This window comes from Lagopus leucura, unplaced genomic scaffold (assembly GCF_019238085.1).
Source record: "Lagopus leucura isolate 7727_CA_CO unplaced genomic scaffold, USGS_WTPT01 Super-Scaffold_100014, whole genome shotgun sequence".
Taxonomy (NCBI): domain Eukaryota; kingdom Metazoa; phylum Chordata; class Aves; order Galliformes; family Phasianidae; genus Lagopus; species Lagopus leucura.
Window position 1 is genome coordinate 10,304,014 of NW_024962268.1, and position 16,812 is coordinate 10,320,825.

Sequence of the window (16,812 nt, forward strand, 5' to 3'; positions counted from 1 at the left end):
TAGAATCATAGAATCATAGAATCATAGAATCATAGAATCATAGAATCATAGAATCATAGAATGGCCTGGATTGAAAAGGACAACGAAGATCATCTAGTTTCAACCCCCTGCTATGTGCAGGGTCACCAACCACCAGACCAGGCTGCCCAGAGCCACATCCAGCCTGGCCTTGAATGCTTCCAGGAATGCAGCATCCACAGCCTCCTTGGGCAACCTGTTCCAGTGCTTCACCACCCCCTGTGTGAAAAACTTCCTCCTAATATCTAACCTAAACCTCCCCTGTCTCAGTTTAAAACCATTCGCCCTTGTCCTATCCATTGTGGGAGATTGATAACATGAGCACAAACACAATCACTGTCTCAGCATTCCAAAAATGCATAAAGAACCAAGAGGAGAGCCTGGAAACTGGTTTGAACATCGTGTTGTTCGTAAAATCAGCTATTTCATCTGGGATGTAATTGTCAATATTCAAATCATACAACATTGAATACGGGTACCTGGCAGGTGTCTCATCAGTGCCCTTACTTGCTTGTATATTCATACAACTCCACAACAGGAAATGATGAACTTAGTAAGAAACCAGTAAGTTTCAAAAAACATAATGGTATTTAATCCTTCATGTTCTTCCTAAAATGAAGAACAGTTTCATAGCTGGCAGTTGCTAAAAAGGAAAAAAAAAAACAAAAACAAACCAACAAAAACACTCAGTACAGAGTCCGGAGCCTGGCAGACTGCCCCTACAGTCTAATCTATGAAGGTCAAAGCTAGCTACCAGCGCTCTGCAACTCTCTGACTTAAAGAAATCCTTTTTCTATTTTTCTGCTAATGTTAAACAGTTCAGAGTGCCTGCTTTCTCCACCAAAATCTGTCACGGAGTTATCTAGATCAATCTCTATCCAGCATGGGGCAGCAGGCCTGCAGGCCCACCGGCCCAAAAAAAGGGAAAGGGTAAAAGGGAGAGCAGGGAGATGGGAGCTGCGCCCAAAGACAGAACAGCAGCAACAATCTGAGAAGGAAAGTTGATTTTACTAAATTGCAAGATTACACAATAGAATACAGTATAATTGGAATTGAGTCTAATAAGTCAAATAAAATGAGAGAGAGTGTCCAAAACCGAAGGCCTAACTTTGAATTGAAGGTGGAATGGCTGGGGAGCCACCCACACACTGCCAGGCAGTGAGAGAGAATCCCATCACTTGTGGGTCTTATCTTCCCCTCTGAACACAGTGATGTCCTTTTGGATATGTAGCTCTTCTCATCTGAGAACCAGGTATCTGGAAGTGAGTCCACGGAACTGGAGTATTAACTCTTTAATTCCATGAGCTTTACAGCATGTTATGATGTGGAATACTGATAATAAAAATCATAAAACTATGACACAGACACAGAACAGCTCTTGCTGGGTCCTCACTGGGAGTCTCAACAAACTCATAGAACCACAGATTGCTTGGGGTGGAAGGGTTCTTAGATCTCACTCAGCCCCAAACCCCCTGCCATGGGCATGTTGCCCCCCACCAGCTCAGGCTGCCCAGTGCCCACCCAGCCTGGCCTCAAGTGCCCCCAGGGAAGGGCACCCACAGCTTCTCTGGGCAGCTGTGCCAGTGCCTCACTGCCCCCTCAGTAGAGCGTTTCCCCCAACAAGTAATCCAAATGTCTTCATTCTAAACATTTCCCCTTCATCCTATCACTATTAGACCACATTAAAAAGTACTTCTTAGGTTGTGCTTTATTTTAAAGGCAGCTGTACTTTATTTTAAAGATACATCTTCCCCTTTGAAGGTATTTCCCTCAAACTCAGACTGCAGAGTTCCTATCTCCTCTGCTGCTGTTGGACTGGGGGCTGCTTGAATCTCCACTGCATTTACACATCTCCATTTCTGCCAAAACTGCAGCATAGGAAGTTCTGCACAAATGTGCGCAAGAACTTCTTTACAGTGAGGTGACGGAGCACTGGAACAGGCTGCCCAGGGAGGTGGTGGAGTCTCCTTCTCTGGGGATGTTCCAGACCTGCCTGGATGCCTACCTGTGCGACCTGCTGTAGGGAACCTGCTTTGCCAGGGGGGTTGGACAATAATCTCTGGAGGTCCCTTCTAACCCCTATGATTCTGTGATCCTGTGATTTCCTGTAGCCTTCTTTCCCACCCTTTGACCCAGGTGAGCATCTTTTCCTAACCAACGCATCACAAAAGCAAATCATATCTGATTTAAATTGCCATGTTTGGCCTCAGTTTTGTTTCTTTAAGCCAAGGGTTGCAGTATAAGAACATCCTGATATCCCTCCGTTTGTGTGGAACAGTGCTCTGCCATATGAACGGTCACCTGATGGGAGTAGCATGGAGACTTTGCAGGAGCCCTGCAGCACTCTGAATATCTCCCGATACCTCCCCTTTTCTGTTAGTGCTGCGCTTCCTGGCAGCATCAAATGAAAATATTTCCATCGTGAGCTGTAGTTGTCAAAGCGCTCTGGGTTCTCAGTGAAAAATTTGGGACTCAGAAAGTCGTTTATTTCAGTAGCGGCAAAAAGGAGAACGCAGCAGTTTCAGGGTGCAAGGAGCGGGCTGTGGTGTGAGTGGGTGTTGGGTACCTGTGTCCGGTATTCTCCGTCCTTAGAGCATTTGTCGGAGCCTTCGCAGCAGTGCAACCGCGGTCCCCACGTCCAACACCGCGCGGCTCTCAGCCGCATCCCGGTCGCTTGGAAGAGGTGCGAAGGTGCGAGGAGCTGCGACGGCCCGGCTCCTCCTCGACTGTGTTCTGGGTTTTGTTTTGGAGACCGATTTCCTGCCTCTGCCCGCCCCCCGCCTGCCGGCGCTCAAATACCGCGGCGCAGCGCTGCCGCTCGGACACCGCTGCTGCGCGCGGCTCGCGCCCATGGTGGCGGCGGCGGACGGGCGGCGGGGGGCCACCCCGCAGCGGCTGAAGAGAGGCCCCGGGCCAAGGCACTGCCCGGCGCTCCTGCGGCGGCGGCGGCGGCTGGAGGAGGAGGCGACGAGCGCGGAGAGCCGCCTGGAGCTGCAGATCTTCCGCGAGTACGGGGAGAGCTGGTACCTCTCCCGCAAGGCGCTGGAGAGCCGCTTCCAGCCGCGGGAGCCGCTTGCCCGGCAGCCGCAGGTGGGGACTTCGGGGAGAGTGGGGCCCGGTCCGGCCCGGCCCGGCCCGCTCATCCCGCTTCTGTCGGCGCAGGTGACCGCGGAGGCGCGCTGCCGGCTGATCAGCTGGCTCATCCCCGTGCACCGCGAGCTGGGGTACTCCTTCGAGGCGCTCTGCCTGACCGTCAACATCATCGACCGTTTCCTCGACACCACCCCGGTGGCCGCCGACTGCTTCCAGCTGCTCGGGGCCACGGCGCTGCTCCTCGCCTGCAAGCAGGTACGGCCGAGTGCGTGCGAGCCGGTCGCCCTCGCTCCCCAGCAGCCCCTTTCCTCGCTCCGTCCTTCCCCCCACAGGTGGAGATGCACCCCCCCAGCGTCAAGCAGCTCCTCGCCCTCTGCTGCAACGCCTTCAGCGGGGAGCAACTCTGCAACCTGGAGTGCATCGTCCTGCACAAGCTGGGTTTCAGCCTGGGCGCGCCCACCGTCTCCTTCTTCCTCGAGCATTTCACCCGGGTGCGGCTGGAGGCTCCGGGCGCCGACTCCGGCGAAGCGGCGGACGCGGGGAGCCTGGCGTGGGGCGTAGCGGAAATCAGCCTGGCCGACTACAACTTCACCAAGTACCCGCCGTCGCTGCTGGCCGCGGCCAGCCTGGGGCTGGCGGACCGGCTGCTCCGGCACCGCTGCCCGCTGGACCTGCGGGTCAGCGGATACCGGCGGCGGGAGCTGCGGGAGTGCATGGCTGAGCTGCGGCTGCTCGTGTCGCTCAACGCCGCGGCGCTGCCGCTCGTGCTGCCCGCGGAGGTGATGCGGAAGTGCCTGTGGCTGAGGGACGGCGACTGACGGCGGGGCTGCGGGAGCCCCGCGCTGCGCGTGGCCTCTGGTCGGGAGGTGACCGTGTGTGGCACCGCGAGGAATATGCGCGTGGTCGCTCACTGATCAGAGATTGTTTTGTGTTTCTGCATCCAGCGTGTAAATAATACACACATACCCGGGTACCGCGTTATTTATTCGGGGGGCTGTCCGTAACGGCACCCGAGCGGGAGGAGAGCCCGAGAGAAGCGAAATAAACTATTCCTGTACATCAGCTGCGCGTGGTTCGTTGCCTGGGGCAGACGGGGGGTGGAGGAAGGTGCGCGGGCGCAGCGGGGATCACATCGACAATCAGGTCCCATTAACAATTAACCCGCCAGAGTGATCTCCTGTTTCACACCGTGTGCTGGCTCGGTGATGCTCATGATCAGGAAGAAAAAAGCAAAACATAAGTTCGGCGCAATGTAAGAGAACGGAACGGTACAAAAGACACTACGGGACTGCTAACTTTCCTGGCCAGCCCGTGACCCCGGGCGAACTCCCAGCCAAGTGGCCGGGAAAAAATAAAGGGAAAAAAAAAAGGTAGAGCAAGTTTAAAAAATCAACAGGAGAGACGTAACACGACAGCGATCTTTCTTTATTTCGTTGCCCGTCCGCGTATAGAGGTGCGTAGGGGGGACCGCACCCACACCGCGTGCACGATGCCACTGGTCAGGTTGTCTGTCCCCGTTGTACGCCGTTCAGCGGAAAGCCCCGACACGGCGCGGAGCCACGGCGCGGAGCCCCAGCGCGCAATCCGACTCCCGCCCACCTCCCCCCGCCGAGACCCGCGGCGGCAGTCCGGGCCCGGGGCGGCCATGCGGCGCTCGGGGTGGGGGCTCTGCGCGGCGGCTCCGCCCCGCCCCGACAGCCCAGCGGCACCGCGGGCGCGGGTTCCGCGGGCGCGGGCGCGGGGTTGGCGGGATGGTTCCCCGCCCCGGCAGAGGGATGGAGGCGGGCGGGCATCCCGCGGGCTGGCTCCGGCCCCGGCTCCCCGCGGCCCCACTGCGCGCCGAGCGGGGAGCGGAGCAGAGGCGTCGGCCAGGTCGGGGGCGACGCGACGGCATGGAGCAGGGCGGCCGCCGGGCTTTCGGCAGCATCTGCCCCAACCGGGCGCCGGGCCCGCCCGTCCGCGGAGCTAAAAAGCCCGCGCGGTCCAGCGGGGCGGCGGCGGGGACATCTCCGACGGGGCTGAGCCCTCGCGGACCTGAGCCCCGGCCCCGCCGCGGCCCCTCCGGCCCGGCCCCAGCTCTCTCTCACCGCCGTCTCTCGCCGCCCACGGCGCACGCCGCCCGTGACTGGCAGGAGCTGGTAGCCCGCGGCCCCGTCCTCCCAGCCGCCATGGTCGGCCCCGCCGCCCCACCGCAGGTAACCCCGCAGGTCATCCTGCGCGGCTCCGGCAGTGCGAGAGCTTTGCGGCTGTCGGAGCCAACTCCACCTCTTCACCGGTCTTCATTCGTCCCCAGGGCCCGTGCCTGCAGGATGAGCCGGAGTTCGATTTCCAGGATCTCAGAGATGCTGTCCATGATTTTATGTCTGGCAAGTAGATGTCCATCCTCTCCTGGCCAGATGTGGAGTAACGCAGTGTCTGCGTGCTGCGTTCGGTCTGCTTCTGTTTTTGCTTTCTCGGGTGTTTGGATGCTTGTGACGGCCGACACGGCAGCGCGTCCCCTTGGGGGTAGAACTGAAACCCAGGTGGGGCCAGTGCGCACAGCAGGGACACGGCCGCCGGGGGGTGCTTAGAACGGGGACGGTGAGTCAGGGTCTGAACCCCCAGCCCTATGCCATCACGCTCTGGGTTTTCTCTCCAGATGCCTCCACCTGGGTGCCCCCACCGCCGGACTGCGCTGACTTCGACTTCTCCCTCGGCGAGGACGTGGCCTTCGGCACCTGTGTGGAGCGCCCGCAGCCCCCGGAATCCCTGCAGTCGTGCTGGCGGGACGCGGCCGAGAGACAAGGGCAGGCACTTGGAGATGCTCTGGAGGAAAACAGCCAGGTAGGGCCTGGGCCGAGCCGTCATCCCGCTGGGGACGCTGGCACGTCCCCGTGTTTCTCAGGCGCCGGAGCTGTCCCGAGCGCCCACTGTCCGCTCGTGCCCGCAGCTGCAGGAGGCTCTGGCGCAGAAGCAGGAGGAGCTGGAGACGCTACGGGAGAGCAACGTGCAGCTGAAGGAGCTGGCGAACCAGGCTCGGCAGCTGGCCACGGTGCTCGACGTGAGTGCCGCCCACCGGCAGTGCGGGGCGCGGGGCGGCCGGGCCGCACAGAGCGTGCCGGGGCGAGGCGCTACGGGGCGGCGCGCTGAAGCCTCTCTCCCCTCCGGCAGAAGCTGATGCTCCCGGCGCGCCCCGGCGGCGCGGCTCTTCCTCCTCCCGCTCCTCCTCCTCCCGCCGGGTGCTGCGGGCGCGCGGAGGCGGCGGGCGTGGGCGGCATGCTGCGGGCGGTGTCGGCGCAGTGCCGCGCGGCTCTGCGCAGCCTGGCGGGCAGTCCCGCCGCCAAGCGCCCGCGGCTCCACGGCGCCTTCCGCGGGCTGCGCACCGCGCGCGCGGCCGTCCCGCTGAGCGCCGGCGACGCGGAGCTGGAAGGCGGCGGCAGTCTGCGGGTGGCCTTCGGCGAGCAGGGCGGCATCCGCACGTTGGCCTTCCCGCAGGGCAACGCGTTCACCTTGCACACCGCCGACGGAGGGTACCGCTTCCGATGGGTGCCGCGCTGAGAGCCCGCGGGGTGCCCTCCCGGCAGCGCTGCTCTCTGGGGCGAGAATGGGCAACTTTTCGGATGCCCGAGGACTTTGCGCTGCGGAAGGGCGGGAAGAGAGAGCGCTGTGCACGCGCGTGGCCGAGCAGCCGGTCGGCTGCCTGCCCTCGGGAGGTGCTGCGGCGCGGGGATTTGGGGAGAGCTGCATCGGCCCGGCTGATAACTCGCCGTCAGTATGCGGGCTAATGGACGCGGAGCCACCGTATTGCGCAAATCTGCCCGGCTTGCGCAGTGGAACACAGAATCGTCGCTGGAAAACGGCTGCTGAAAACTACAGCTGTGACAAGAGCAGCGGGTGCAGACAGCCTGTGCCACAACGAGCGTGCCCTCCAGTGTATTTGGATGTGGCTGCCCTCCGCATCGTGATGTTTTAAATCCACAGTGTTTACAAATTGCAGCTTGTCATTCATGTCTGCTACTGTCCATGTGTGCTTGCACTCAGTGCGATGATTAAACAGTGCCTAAAATTGCCTTTGGTTTGTACTTATTTAGCACTGCAGCATTTTGCATTACACTTACGTATTTTCTTTCATCAGAGCAAGTCCAGCAGCAAGCTGTGCTTCCACATGGAGCTCCTTTGCTCCCTGTGCCCAAGCAGAAAACTTCAGGGTGGAACACACTGCTGCTATTGCTCAGTGCTGTTGCCTGAAGCAAGAAGTGCTGCTGACACTCAGTCTCATGAGTGGATATGTGTCACTTGCCCCCATGGCTGGAGAGCTGAAACACCAACTGCACAAAATGACCCCCCCACTCCTTTCCTGTGACCCATGAACGAGTGAAGGCACCGTTCTTTGCCCAGGATGGAGATTTGGTACCTGTGAAATGATTGTTTTTTCCACTTCTCTACACTTGGATGTCCCAGAATGCCATACAGGCTAGCAGAAAACCAGCAGCACTGTGCTGTACCACTGTGGTGGCATCCATGTTCCATGGTCTCAGTGGAACATGTCTTAGGGCAGCTGCAGCTCTGCCCTCAGTGTTGTGCATGTGGTTCCTTGGAGACAGTAGAGATCCGAGCGCCTGAGACCCTCAGTGTCTGTGGTCCTTCAGTGCCTATGGACCTCCAGCATCCATGTCCCCCAGTACTGCAATCATTCAGCAGCTGTGGCCCTGCTCTCTGGCAGTGACATTGCAGCAGGGCTGGGGTTGGGATGCTGAGGGCTTGTCCCTGGGACAAGTACAGAGTCATTCAGTTCTTAGAGAAAGACCTTTATTACTGTGGCAGAAATACTGTGTGAGAGGGCAGGAGAGAAAACCTGTGCTGAGCTGCACTCAGAGCGTAAACTGATTACACAAAGTAGCTTGTACAGATATTTCCTCTGTATGCAGACATAGATATATGCAGTATATATAGAGAGATACATATATAGATGTAGTTCATAATTCTCATAGACATTCCTAGTGACATGTAAGAAATGCAGAATTCTGGAGGTTGCAACAACAAAATGATCACTCTATGACTTTTGCTAGCACTGTTTTTACTGCTGCTTTGTCTTTTCAGAGCTAAAGGTAAATGCTCATTCACTTAATCTTGCAGTTAACTACACTACACTACACTTGATCTTAGCCAAAAGGCTGAGAAGCAATAAAGAGGTAAAGGGTGATAAGAGGTAAGGGGTTTGGGAGCACCTCAGGTTCTGTTCTCCTCTATCACTCCAGTTATAGGGAATAATGAGGCACTAAATATAATGGGCCAATGGATTAATACCTGGCTCAGAGCCTGGTGTGCCTGGCAGGGATTTGGGTTTTTTGACCTCTGCTGTTTGCACAAGACGAGGCTGGCTGGCAACCGATAGGAGTAACTTCTCCCACCGGTGGAAAGGGGTCTTAAGACGCGAGTTGGAAAGGTTCATTCATAGACCTTTGAACTAGGAACGAAAGGGGGTGGGGGTGTAACCGGGGTCACTGGAATGGAGCCTGTATGTCACATCCAGTGCTTGTAGGAGAGAGATATGCTAGTAAGATCCCACAGTCTTGTGTCTTGGTGAAGGAAGAGGACAACTCAGCCTTTTGTAGGAGAACACGAGGGTTGACGTGAGGTTTGTGGCTATGGAAAAACCTGAGTACGGTCATGAAGGTATTAGGGCTACTGCCACTCAAAAGGAGGCCCAGTTCAGGTGCCCCACTAATGCACACAGCATGGGTAATAAACAGGAGGAGCTGGCGCCCATTGTGCGGTCAGAAAGCTATGATACAGCTGCCATCATGGAAATGTGGTGGAATTACACAGCTGGAGTGCTGTGATGGATGGCTACCGACTTTTCAGAAGAGACAGGCAAGGCAGGAAGGTGGTGTTGTAGCCCTCTATGTTAAGAAAGAATGTGAATGTGTGGAAATTAATGATGGTGATGATAGGGCTGAGATCTTATGGGTCAGAATAAAAGTGAAGACCAATAAGACTGATATTACTGTGGGAGTCTGCTACCAGGATGAAGAGGCGGACAAGATGCTTTATAAACAGTTGGGTGAGGTCTCAAGGTCACTCCCGCTCGTTCTTGTGGGGAACTTCAACTTCCCAGACATCTGCTGTATTTATAATATAGCAGATAGGGAACAGTCCTGGAGGTTCCTAGAGTGTGTGGGAGATAAACTCCTGACACAGCTAGTGAGGGAGACAACGAGGGGAAGCAAAATCCTGGGCCTGCTGTTTGTTAACAGAGAAGATCTCTTGGGGGATATAAAGGTTGGAGGCTGTCTGGGGCAAAGTGATCACAAGATGCTAGATTTCTAGATCCTTGTTGAACCATGGAGGGGAGTCAGCAGAACTGCCACCTTGGACTTCTGGAGGGCAGGCTTTCGAGGACCATGGTTGAGAGGATCACATGGGAGCTATTTTTGAAGAGCATGGGAGCCCAGGAAGGCTGGGAATACTTTAAGGAAGTTATTTTAAAGGTGCAGGAGCTGACCTTCCCCAAGTCACGGAAGACAAGCCAACAGGGAAGGAGGCCAGACTGGCTGAACAGAGACCTTTGGCTGGAACTCAAGAGCAAAAGAAAAGTTTATGGTCTTTGGAAAAGTGAGCAAGCTATGTATGATGATTACAGGTATGTAGTGAAGCTGTGCAGGAAGAAAATTAGAAAAGCCTAAGCCCAGCTAGAACTGAAATTGGCCACTAAGGTAAACAATAAATACTTTTGTAAACGCATCAACAGCAAGAGGAGGGCTAGGGAGAATCTCCATCCCTTGTTGGATGCCAAGGGCAACTTGGTGACCAAGGATCAGGATAAGGTTGAGGAGCTTAATGCCTTCATTGCTTCGGTCTTTAATAGTAAGACTTGTTACTCCCTGGGAACAAAGCCCTTTGCGCTGGTAGAAAGGGATGGGGAACAGAAGGGCCCTGCTTTATCTCTGATGAGGTGGTTTTGGACCTGCTCTGAAGGCTGGATACTCACAAGTCCATGGGGCCGGATGGATTGCACCCTAGAGTGCTGAGGGAGTTGGAGGATGTGGTTGCCAAGCCACTCTCCATCATTCTTTGGCAGTCCTGGCTAACCGAGGATGTCCCGGCAGGCTGGAGACTGGCAAATGTGACGCCCATCTTCAAAAAGGGCTGGAAAGGTGATCCTGGTAGCTACAGACCTGTCAGTCTCACCTCAGTGCCCGGGAAGGTTATGGAACGGATAATCTCGGGAGCCACCATGGACCAGTTAAAGGTCAACCAGGGGATCAGGCCCGGTCAGCATGGGTTTACGAATGGTAAAGCCTGTCTGACAAACCTGATTTCACTCTATGGCAAGGTGACCCGCTTAGTGGATGAGGGTAAGGCTGTCAATGTGGTTTACCTGGAGTTCAGTAAGGCCTTCAACACTGTCCCCCACAGCATTCTCATGGAGAAGCTGGCTGGTTTGCATGGGCGTATGCTCCGCTGGGTGATGACCAGATCCAAAGAGCTGTGGCCAACAGAGCTAAATCCAGCTGGTGGCCGGTCACGAGTGCTGTCCCCCAGGTCTCGGTACTGGGGCAGCTTCTATTTGACATCTTTATTAATGATCTTGATGAGGGGATTGAGCGCACCCTCAGTAAGTTTGCAGATGACTCCTAGTTGGGAGGCAGTGTTGATCTTTCTGAGGGGAGAAGGGCACTACAGACGGACCTGGATAGACTGGGTTAATGGGCCAAGGTTAACTGTACGTATTTCAACAGGGCCAAGTGTTGGGTCCTGCATTTTGGTCACAACAACCCCAGGCAACCCTACAGGCCTGGGGAAGAGTGGCTGGAAAGCTGCCTGATGGAAAGGGACCTTGGTGTATTGATGGACAGTTGGCTGAGTATGAGCCAGCAGTGTGCCCGGGTGGCCAAGAAGGCCCGTGGCATCCTGGCTTGTATCAGGAATGGTGAGGTGAGCAGGACTAGGGAAGTCACCCTGCTCCTGTACTCGGCGCTGGTGAGGTCTCACCTCGAGTACTGTGTTCAGTTTTGGGCACCTCAGTACGCTGTACACAGTACACAGTGTACACAGTACATAGGACACTGAGGTGCTGGAGCAAGGCCGAAGAAGGGCAACAAGGCTTGTGAAGGGCTTGGAGAACATGGCCTACGAGGGGAGATTGAAGGAACTGGGGCTGTTTAGTATGGGGAAAAGGAGGCTGAAGGGAGACCTTATTGCTCCCTTCCAGTACCTGGAAGGTGATTGCAGTGAGAGCAGGGGTGGTCTCTTCTCACTGGTGGCAGGTGACGGGACGAGGGGAAGTGGCCTCAAGTTGCACCAGGGTAAGTTCAGGTTGAATATCAGGAAAAACTTCTTTACAGGAAGGGTTGTTAAGCACTGGAATAGGCTCCCCAGGAGGTGGTTGAGTCATCATCCCTGGATGTTTAAAAACCATTTGCATGTGGTGATCAGGAACATGATTGTGGAGGGTTGTTAGAGTTAGGGCAGTATGGTTAGGTCCATGGTTGTACTCGATGATCCTTAAGGTCTTATCCAACCTGAGTGATTCCATGATTAACATGCTCAAAAGTTTCTTGTGATTGCTTTCACTCATAGTGCTCTGTGTTAGAGGTGTCCCGGTATGATGATCCAAAAGTAACATGGAATGGCCACTTATGTTGTTTGTTGTTTTTGTTTTCATTCATTTTGTTTTCATTAACTGGACTATTAATTGGCTAATGAGACTGAATCACTTCCCACTGCCACTCTGAGGAGCATCGTCAGACACAGACACCTTTGGCATGTAACACCACAGGGTTATAAACCATAAACAGTTACATTGCTATAGAGTTACCCTTTAAACACCCTTAAAATGTAAAGGTGCTATTTTAAAGTATCCACTCACTGCCATGCATGAACCCCATTAATAGATGCCAAGCGTCCAACACAGTAAAATGCAGCTGCAGGACTGCTTTCCTCAGCTCTGACATGGAAGGACTGCTGAGCTCTGTATCTTCTAGCAGGCATGGGATAAAAAGGGGTGGAGCTTGGACCCTCTACATGCTCCCACTGTGGAGCCATTCCATCAGGTCCTGAGAAAGGTATGTCTCCACCACCACCAGCACAGCTTTGCACATGCTGGGAAACCCCACAACTCAGTAGAACTGCCTCTGTGCTCTGTGTGGGGCAAGCTGTGTGCCCCAAAGCATGGGGCAAAGCTATTTAAGCTTCTGGTCTTCTGAATTACATAACAAGCCTTGTGCTGGGACTTAGAAAAAAAGGTTGAGCTTATGATTATGTAATCAGAAAGATGCTAGCCTAAATAGGTTGTTTATCGTTTTAAGTGCCCAGAAGTGGAAGAGTTATTACAATTTACACTTCTTTGTGTAGCAGGTGCAATGAAATATTGTAGCCATTGTATGTCTGATTCCTTACCATTGGATGTTTCCCAAACAATTCACCTCTGAATCTTGGCGACTTTGGGATCTTTCTCTTTTTTTCCCTTTCCTCCCTCCCTCCCTTCCTCCCTCCCCCCCCCCCTCCCTCCCTCCCTCCCTCCCTCCCTTTCTCTCTTTCTTTCTCTCTTTCTCCCCTCCCCTCCCCCATCTCCTCTCCCCTCTCCTTCCCTTTTCCTTTCCTTTCCTTCCCCTCCCCTTTCCCTCCCCCTCCCTCTCCCTCCCCTCCCCTTCCTTTCCCTTCCTTTCCTTGCCTTGCCTTTTCTTCTTTCAGCCAGCAAATCTTCTACAGCATTTATCTGCACAGAATTTCCATTCAACGTCGGGCTTTTCCTGATTTAGAAAGCTTTTTTTTTTTTCACCCAAGCTATTGTTTCTCTGTGTGCAATCATTGTTTCTCTCAAAATTCATTTTCCATGCAACAAGGAAACTTCCAGCCTGCTGGTGGAAGATCCACAAGGACAAAACAATCAATGGAAGGAAAGTGTACAACAGATTTAGGTGTTAAGAGGAAAAGACTGTTTTCTTTGTGCAAACAGTCTGGAAAAAAATGAGGACTCCATTTTGTCTCTTCTCAACAAGAAAGAAGGTAGCGATCATTTTAGAGAGCTCCTACATTGTGGTGGTGATGGGTGCCTGTGCAGTGCTGTAGGCAGAAAGACGAGGCTTTACTTACCCACATTAATTTAGGAGAACACAGCACCTGGTGGTAAGTTTTAACCCGGTTTATCAAGTCACCAGCTTAAAAATGCATGAAACGGTTCCTGTTGGTCAGAGCTCATATAACTTCAAATTAAACTAAATGGAAAAAAAAAGATTGACAGTATATTTACACGTTATCATCTTCCTCTCTTCTCCAAGTCTGCTTGTCTGCTGGCCTTCTACTGTGTTGATAGTTCAAAAGTGCCCAGAGTCCCCAAACCAGAACTTGTTGTGCTGCATGCTCTGTAAACTTACAGTCTCTGCCCAAAGATAATTTTTCAAAGTTGTGCTGATAGTTCAAAAGTGCTCAGAACACCAAAACCAGAACTTGTTGTGCTGCATGCTCTGTAACCTTAGTCTCTGCCATAAGATGTTTTTTGAAAGTGTCTATCCTTCTTGCTTGTTTCTCCTTCTGGTAGAAGACTCAGAATTTCATGGCCAAATATCCCAAATATGTAAAAAAGAAAGGGAACATATTTTAACAGAGCTAACTATATTAAATATCTTTTTTTTTTTTTTTTTCATATTGAATTTTTTTTTTTTTAATTTTTTTTTTTTTTTTTTTTTTTCTTTATAGAACTGTAACATGGAGCATAGAACATAGAACACAGAACATAGAATGTGGCAAAACATCAGTGCAAGGAGCACTGACCCTGACCAACCTCTCACAGAAGAAGAATTAGAGACATGGATATTTAGAAAGGATTTTCCTGATTTCCCAAAAAGTAGATGAGCAAGTTGTCATTTTCTACACAAATTCTGTAACTCAGTTTATCACACTTCTGGCATCCTATGCTAAGTATGAATATTTTGAAAAAAAAACCAACAATGTCTCTCAACTTGGAAACCCCCAAGTTCCTGTTCAATCTCTGAAAGTTCTCTACTATTCTTCCTGGGCTGTTCATATTTCCACAGCCCTTTCAAAGAAATAAAGGAGACTGTTGGCCTGCTCTGTGGTTTTTGAGTCAGGCTTATGCAGCATAGGAAGGCATGAACTTCATAGACACACTTTCAGTTATGCTGATGAAAAAACTTTCTTTGAGCTGGAAGCAATCATAGCGGGCTTTTTTCACTTGTCATTTTGCATATATCCAATTGCTAGTACAGAATGGGAGATTTGGATGCAAAAATGAGAAACTCAGTGCCTGTGTAATCATGTTCTTCTAGATCACTGGGAAAGGTTTTCTGTGTAGGATCCTTCTTCCGAGTCTTAAGCAGCACAGAGAAAGGGTCAGTGAACAAAATACATTAGGGGCATCAGATGCTTTTGAAAACTGCCCCATAAGATAACCAGTCACTTTGCTTAAATAAAACACTTCCAAGCACATTCTATTGCAAAGCAAACATACTTGTTTAATCAAAGGGGAAGGGGAATCACAGATAAGGTTTCCAAACACATTTAGATTTCAAATATGTCCTTGGGCATTTTGCATTCTTTTAAAATAGATCAACCTCTTACAGTGGGTTGCTTGTGTGAAAGGTGTTACTGATGCAATTTCAGATATATTTATTGATAAATGTTTTCTGTCATTTTATTCTTGTTTTATCTGATAGCCCCCAACACAGCTCAATTTATGCATACATTAGTACTGTGCTCCTCTCTTTTCGTATGTTATGCAGTTATTTCTCCGGTGAAATTCACACAGCAATTCCTTTACCTCACTGGGTCTTTGAGTGGACTCAGGAATACAGCATTGCAGAACTGAAGGAAAAACATTCCTCTGAGACAAGCTGTAATGGACTCATATCTGCAGTGAGGGGACAGCATTTTAAACATTGTGGGTAGACAGACGTGACTGTATTTGTACACTGACCATTTCAGAATGGTTTCAGAAACTTGGAAGGATGAAAGAGCTGAAATATATGAACATCTACAATAAAGTCAGCATCTTGATAGTGAGTTACATTATCTGTGATAGTAGCTACTGACATGATCCAAAGACTGTAGTACTCAAATGAAAAGACAAATAGCTTAAAATATAGTCCAACTCAATTCCCCTAATACTGTTTTCTTGAACTGAAATTAGAGATGGTCTCCATGGCATGCAGATGCCACAGAATTTCAGGAACAATTTTGTAAACAAATTCAAATTGATTTTGGATGGAGAACTGCTTCAATTAAATTGTCTGATCTTTGTGGAACTGTTTTCTTCACAGTCCAGTTGTACTTCACAGACAATTTTGAGTTCACGTTTCAATCTGATGAATTTTCAGACAGTTCTTCAGAGAGTACAGCTGCCCAGCACTGAATGGAAGCTCTCTACTCCTTTTCACAGTGGTGGTACTACAGCCCTCAATGAAGCTGAAGTTGTATCCTAAACTGTAAGTACCTTTTCAAAACAAAGCTCCCATGTGGTAATTCTTTTTTTGTTTTTATCAGTGTATCATGATGATGAGAATAACGTGCATTTTTTCCTCAGTGCTTTCCTCAATAAGCATCCTGCACTAGGAAATGCCTAGTAGTAATAATATAAACTGTTAAGCATATACACAGTTATGCTTCCCAAGTACTGTAACGGAGCTACATTCCACATCTTACTGGAAGTCACTGAGTACATGTGAATAAACAAGTGGTAAACACAGAATCACAGAATGTCAGGGACTGGAAGGGACCTCAAAAGATCATCCCATCCAATCCCATCCCATCCAATCCAATCCAATCCAATCCAATCCAATCCCTCTGCTGGAGCAGGGACACCTAGATTAGGTCACACAGGATAATGTGCAGGTGGGTTCTGAATTTTTTTTTTGTTTTTTTTTACCAATACCAAGTACTGTGCTACCAATAGAAATGGCTAGAAACGCTTTGGAAAGAAATGGATATTGGTGGCATTTTGGCAGTTGGTTAATCCAGAATCTCTGGATTCCAGGTTGAAATATTATTTAGGTACATATCTGGCAGCTGGCAAGAAACCTAGATGTTCTGTTGTTGGGATGGAATTCAGCCAAGCTAAAAAAACTGCAAGCACAGGATTCTGTTCTGTGAGCCTTAACTAAGACAGTCTTTGCAGCAGTGTCTCACCCAACTGAATTCTTAATGTTACAGAAAAAAAAAAAAGGAGTATACACTGAAGGGGGAAACTTTGCAGAAAGGCCTGAAAAGGTATCACCTAAAAGGATAGCTCTTCATCTGCCAGATGAACAGAGAAAAGGGGTGATTACTATAATGTAATACTGACGAAATTGATTTGTATTGTTTTAGGAAATGAATTGTATTGTTTTAGGAAGGCTAAAAGCCACATTAAAACCAGCAATCCTGGAACTCAAGAGTATTCTGCATTAAAGGCCAAACACTTTACTAAAATGCAGCCCTCCAAGCATTATCACTTGATAAATGGTGAATCATGAGAACAGCTTTTCTATATTGTGAGAACAGCATCTCACATAACTTGAACAGATATAAGCTGAAGGACAGAGGCTTGCATAAATGTAAGCTCAAGAAGAGAGCGCAGAGGAGGCTGCAAAGCTTGTTGTCAAATGAAGATAAGAAAGTAGAATAGATGTCCCGCTGTTGAAGATAAAATGGCAAAACAGATGCCTTGGCTCAATGTAACATCAGTGAGAACCAGTTTGGTCTACTCCCCTTAAAAGGTTGGAA

At 51.1% G+C, this 16,812-nt stretch overlaps 2 protein-coding genes across 2 annotated transcripts; both read left to right on the forward strand.

The window, feature by feature from the left end:
• Nucleotides 1-2,868: 2,868 nt before the first annotated feature.
• CCNO (cyclin O) lies at nucleotides 2,869-4,167 on the forward strand. The gene is made up of 3 exons (XM_042875454.1): nucleotides 2,869-3,108; nucleotides 3,181-3,366; nucleotides 3,444-4,167. Exons 1-3 carry the CDS (start codon nucleotides 2,869-2,871, stop codon nucleotides 3,927-3,929), a joined length of 912 nt encoding a protein of 303 aa, XP_042731388.1. The 3' UTR covers nucleotides 3,930-4,167.
• A 695-nt stretch (nucleotides 4,168-4,862) lies between these two features.
• On the forward strand, nucleotides 4,863-6,660 carry MCIDAS (multiciliate differentiation and DNA synthesis associated cell cycle protein). The gene is made up of 5 exons (XM_042875520.1): nucleotides 4,863-5,306; nucleotides 5,405-5,477; nucleotides 5,750-5,934; nucleotides 6,041-6,151; nucleotides 6,586-6,660. The coding sequence occupies exons 1-5, from the start codon at nucleotides 4,863-4,865 to the stop codon at nucleotides 6,646-6,648; spliced, it is 876 nt and encodes a 291-aa protein (XP_042731454.1). The 3' UTR covers nucleotides 6,649-6,660.
• The last annotated feature ends 10,152 nt before the right edge of the window (nucleotides 6,661-16,812 follow it).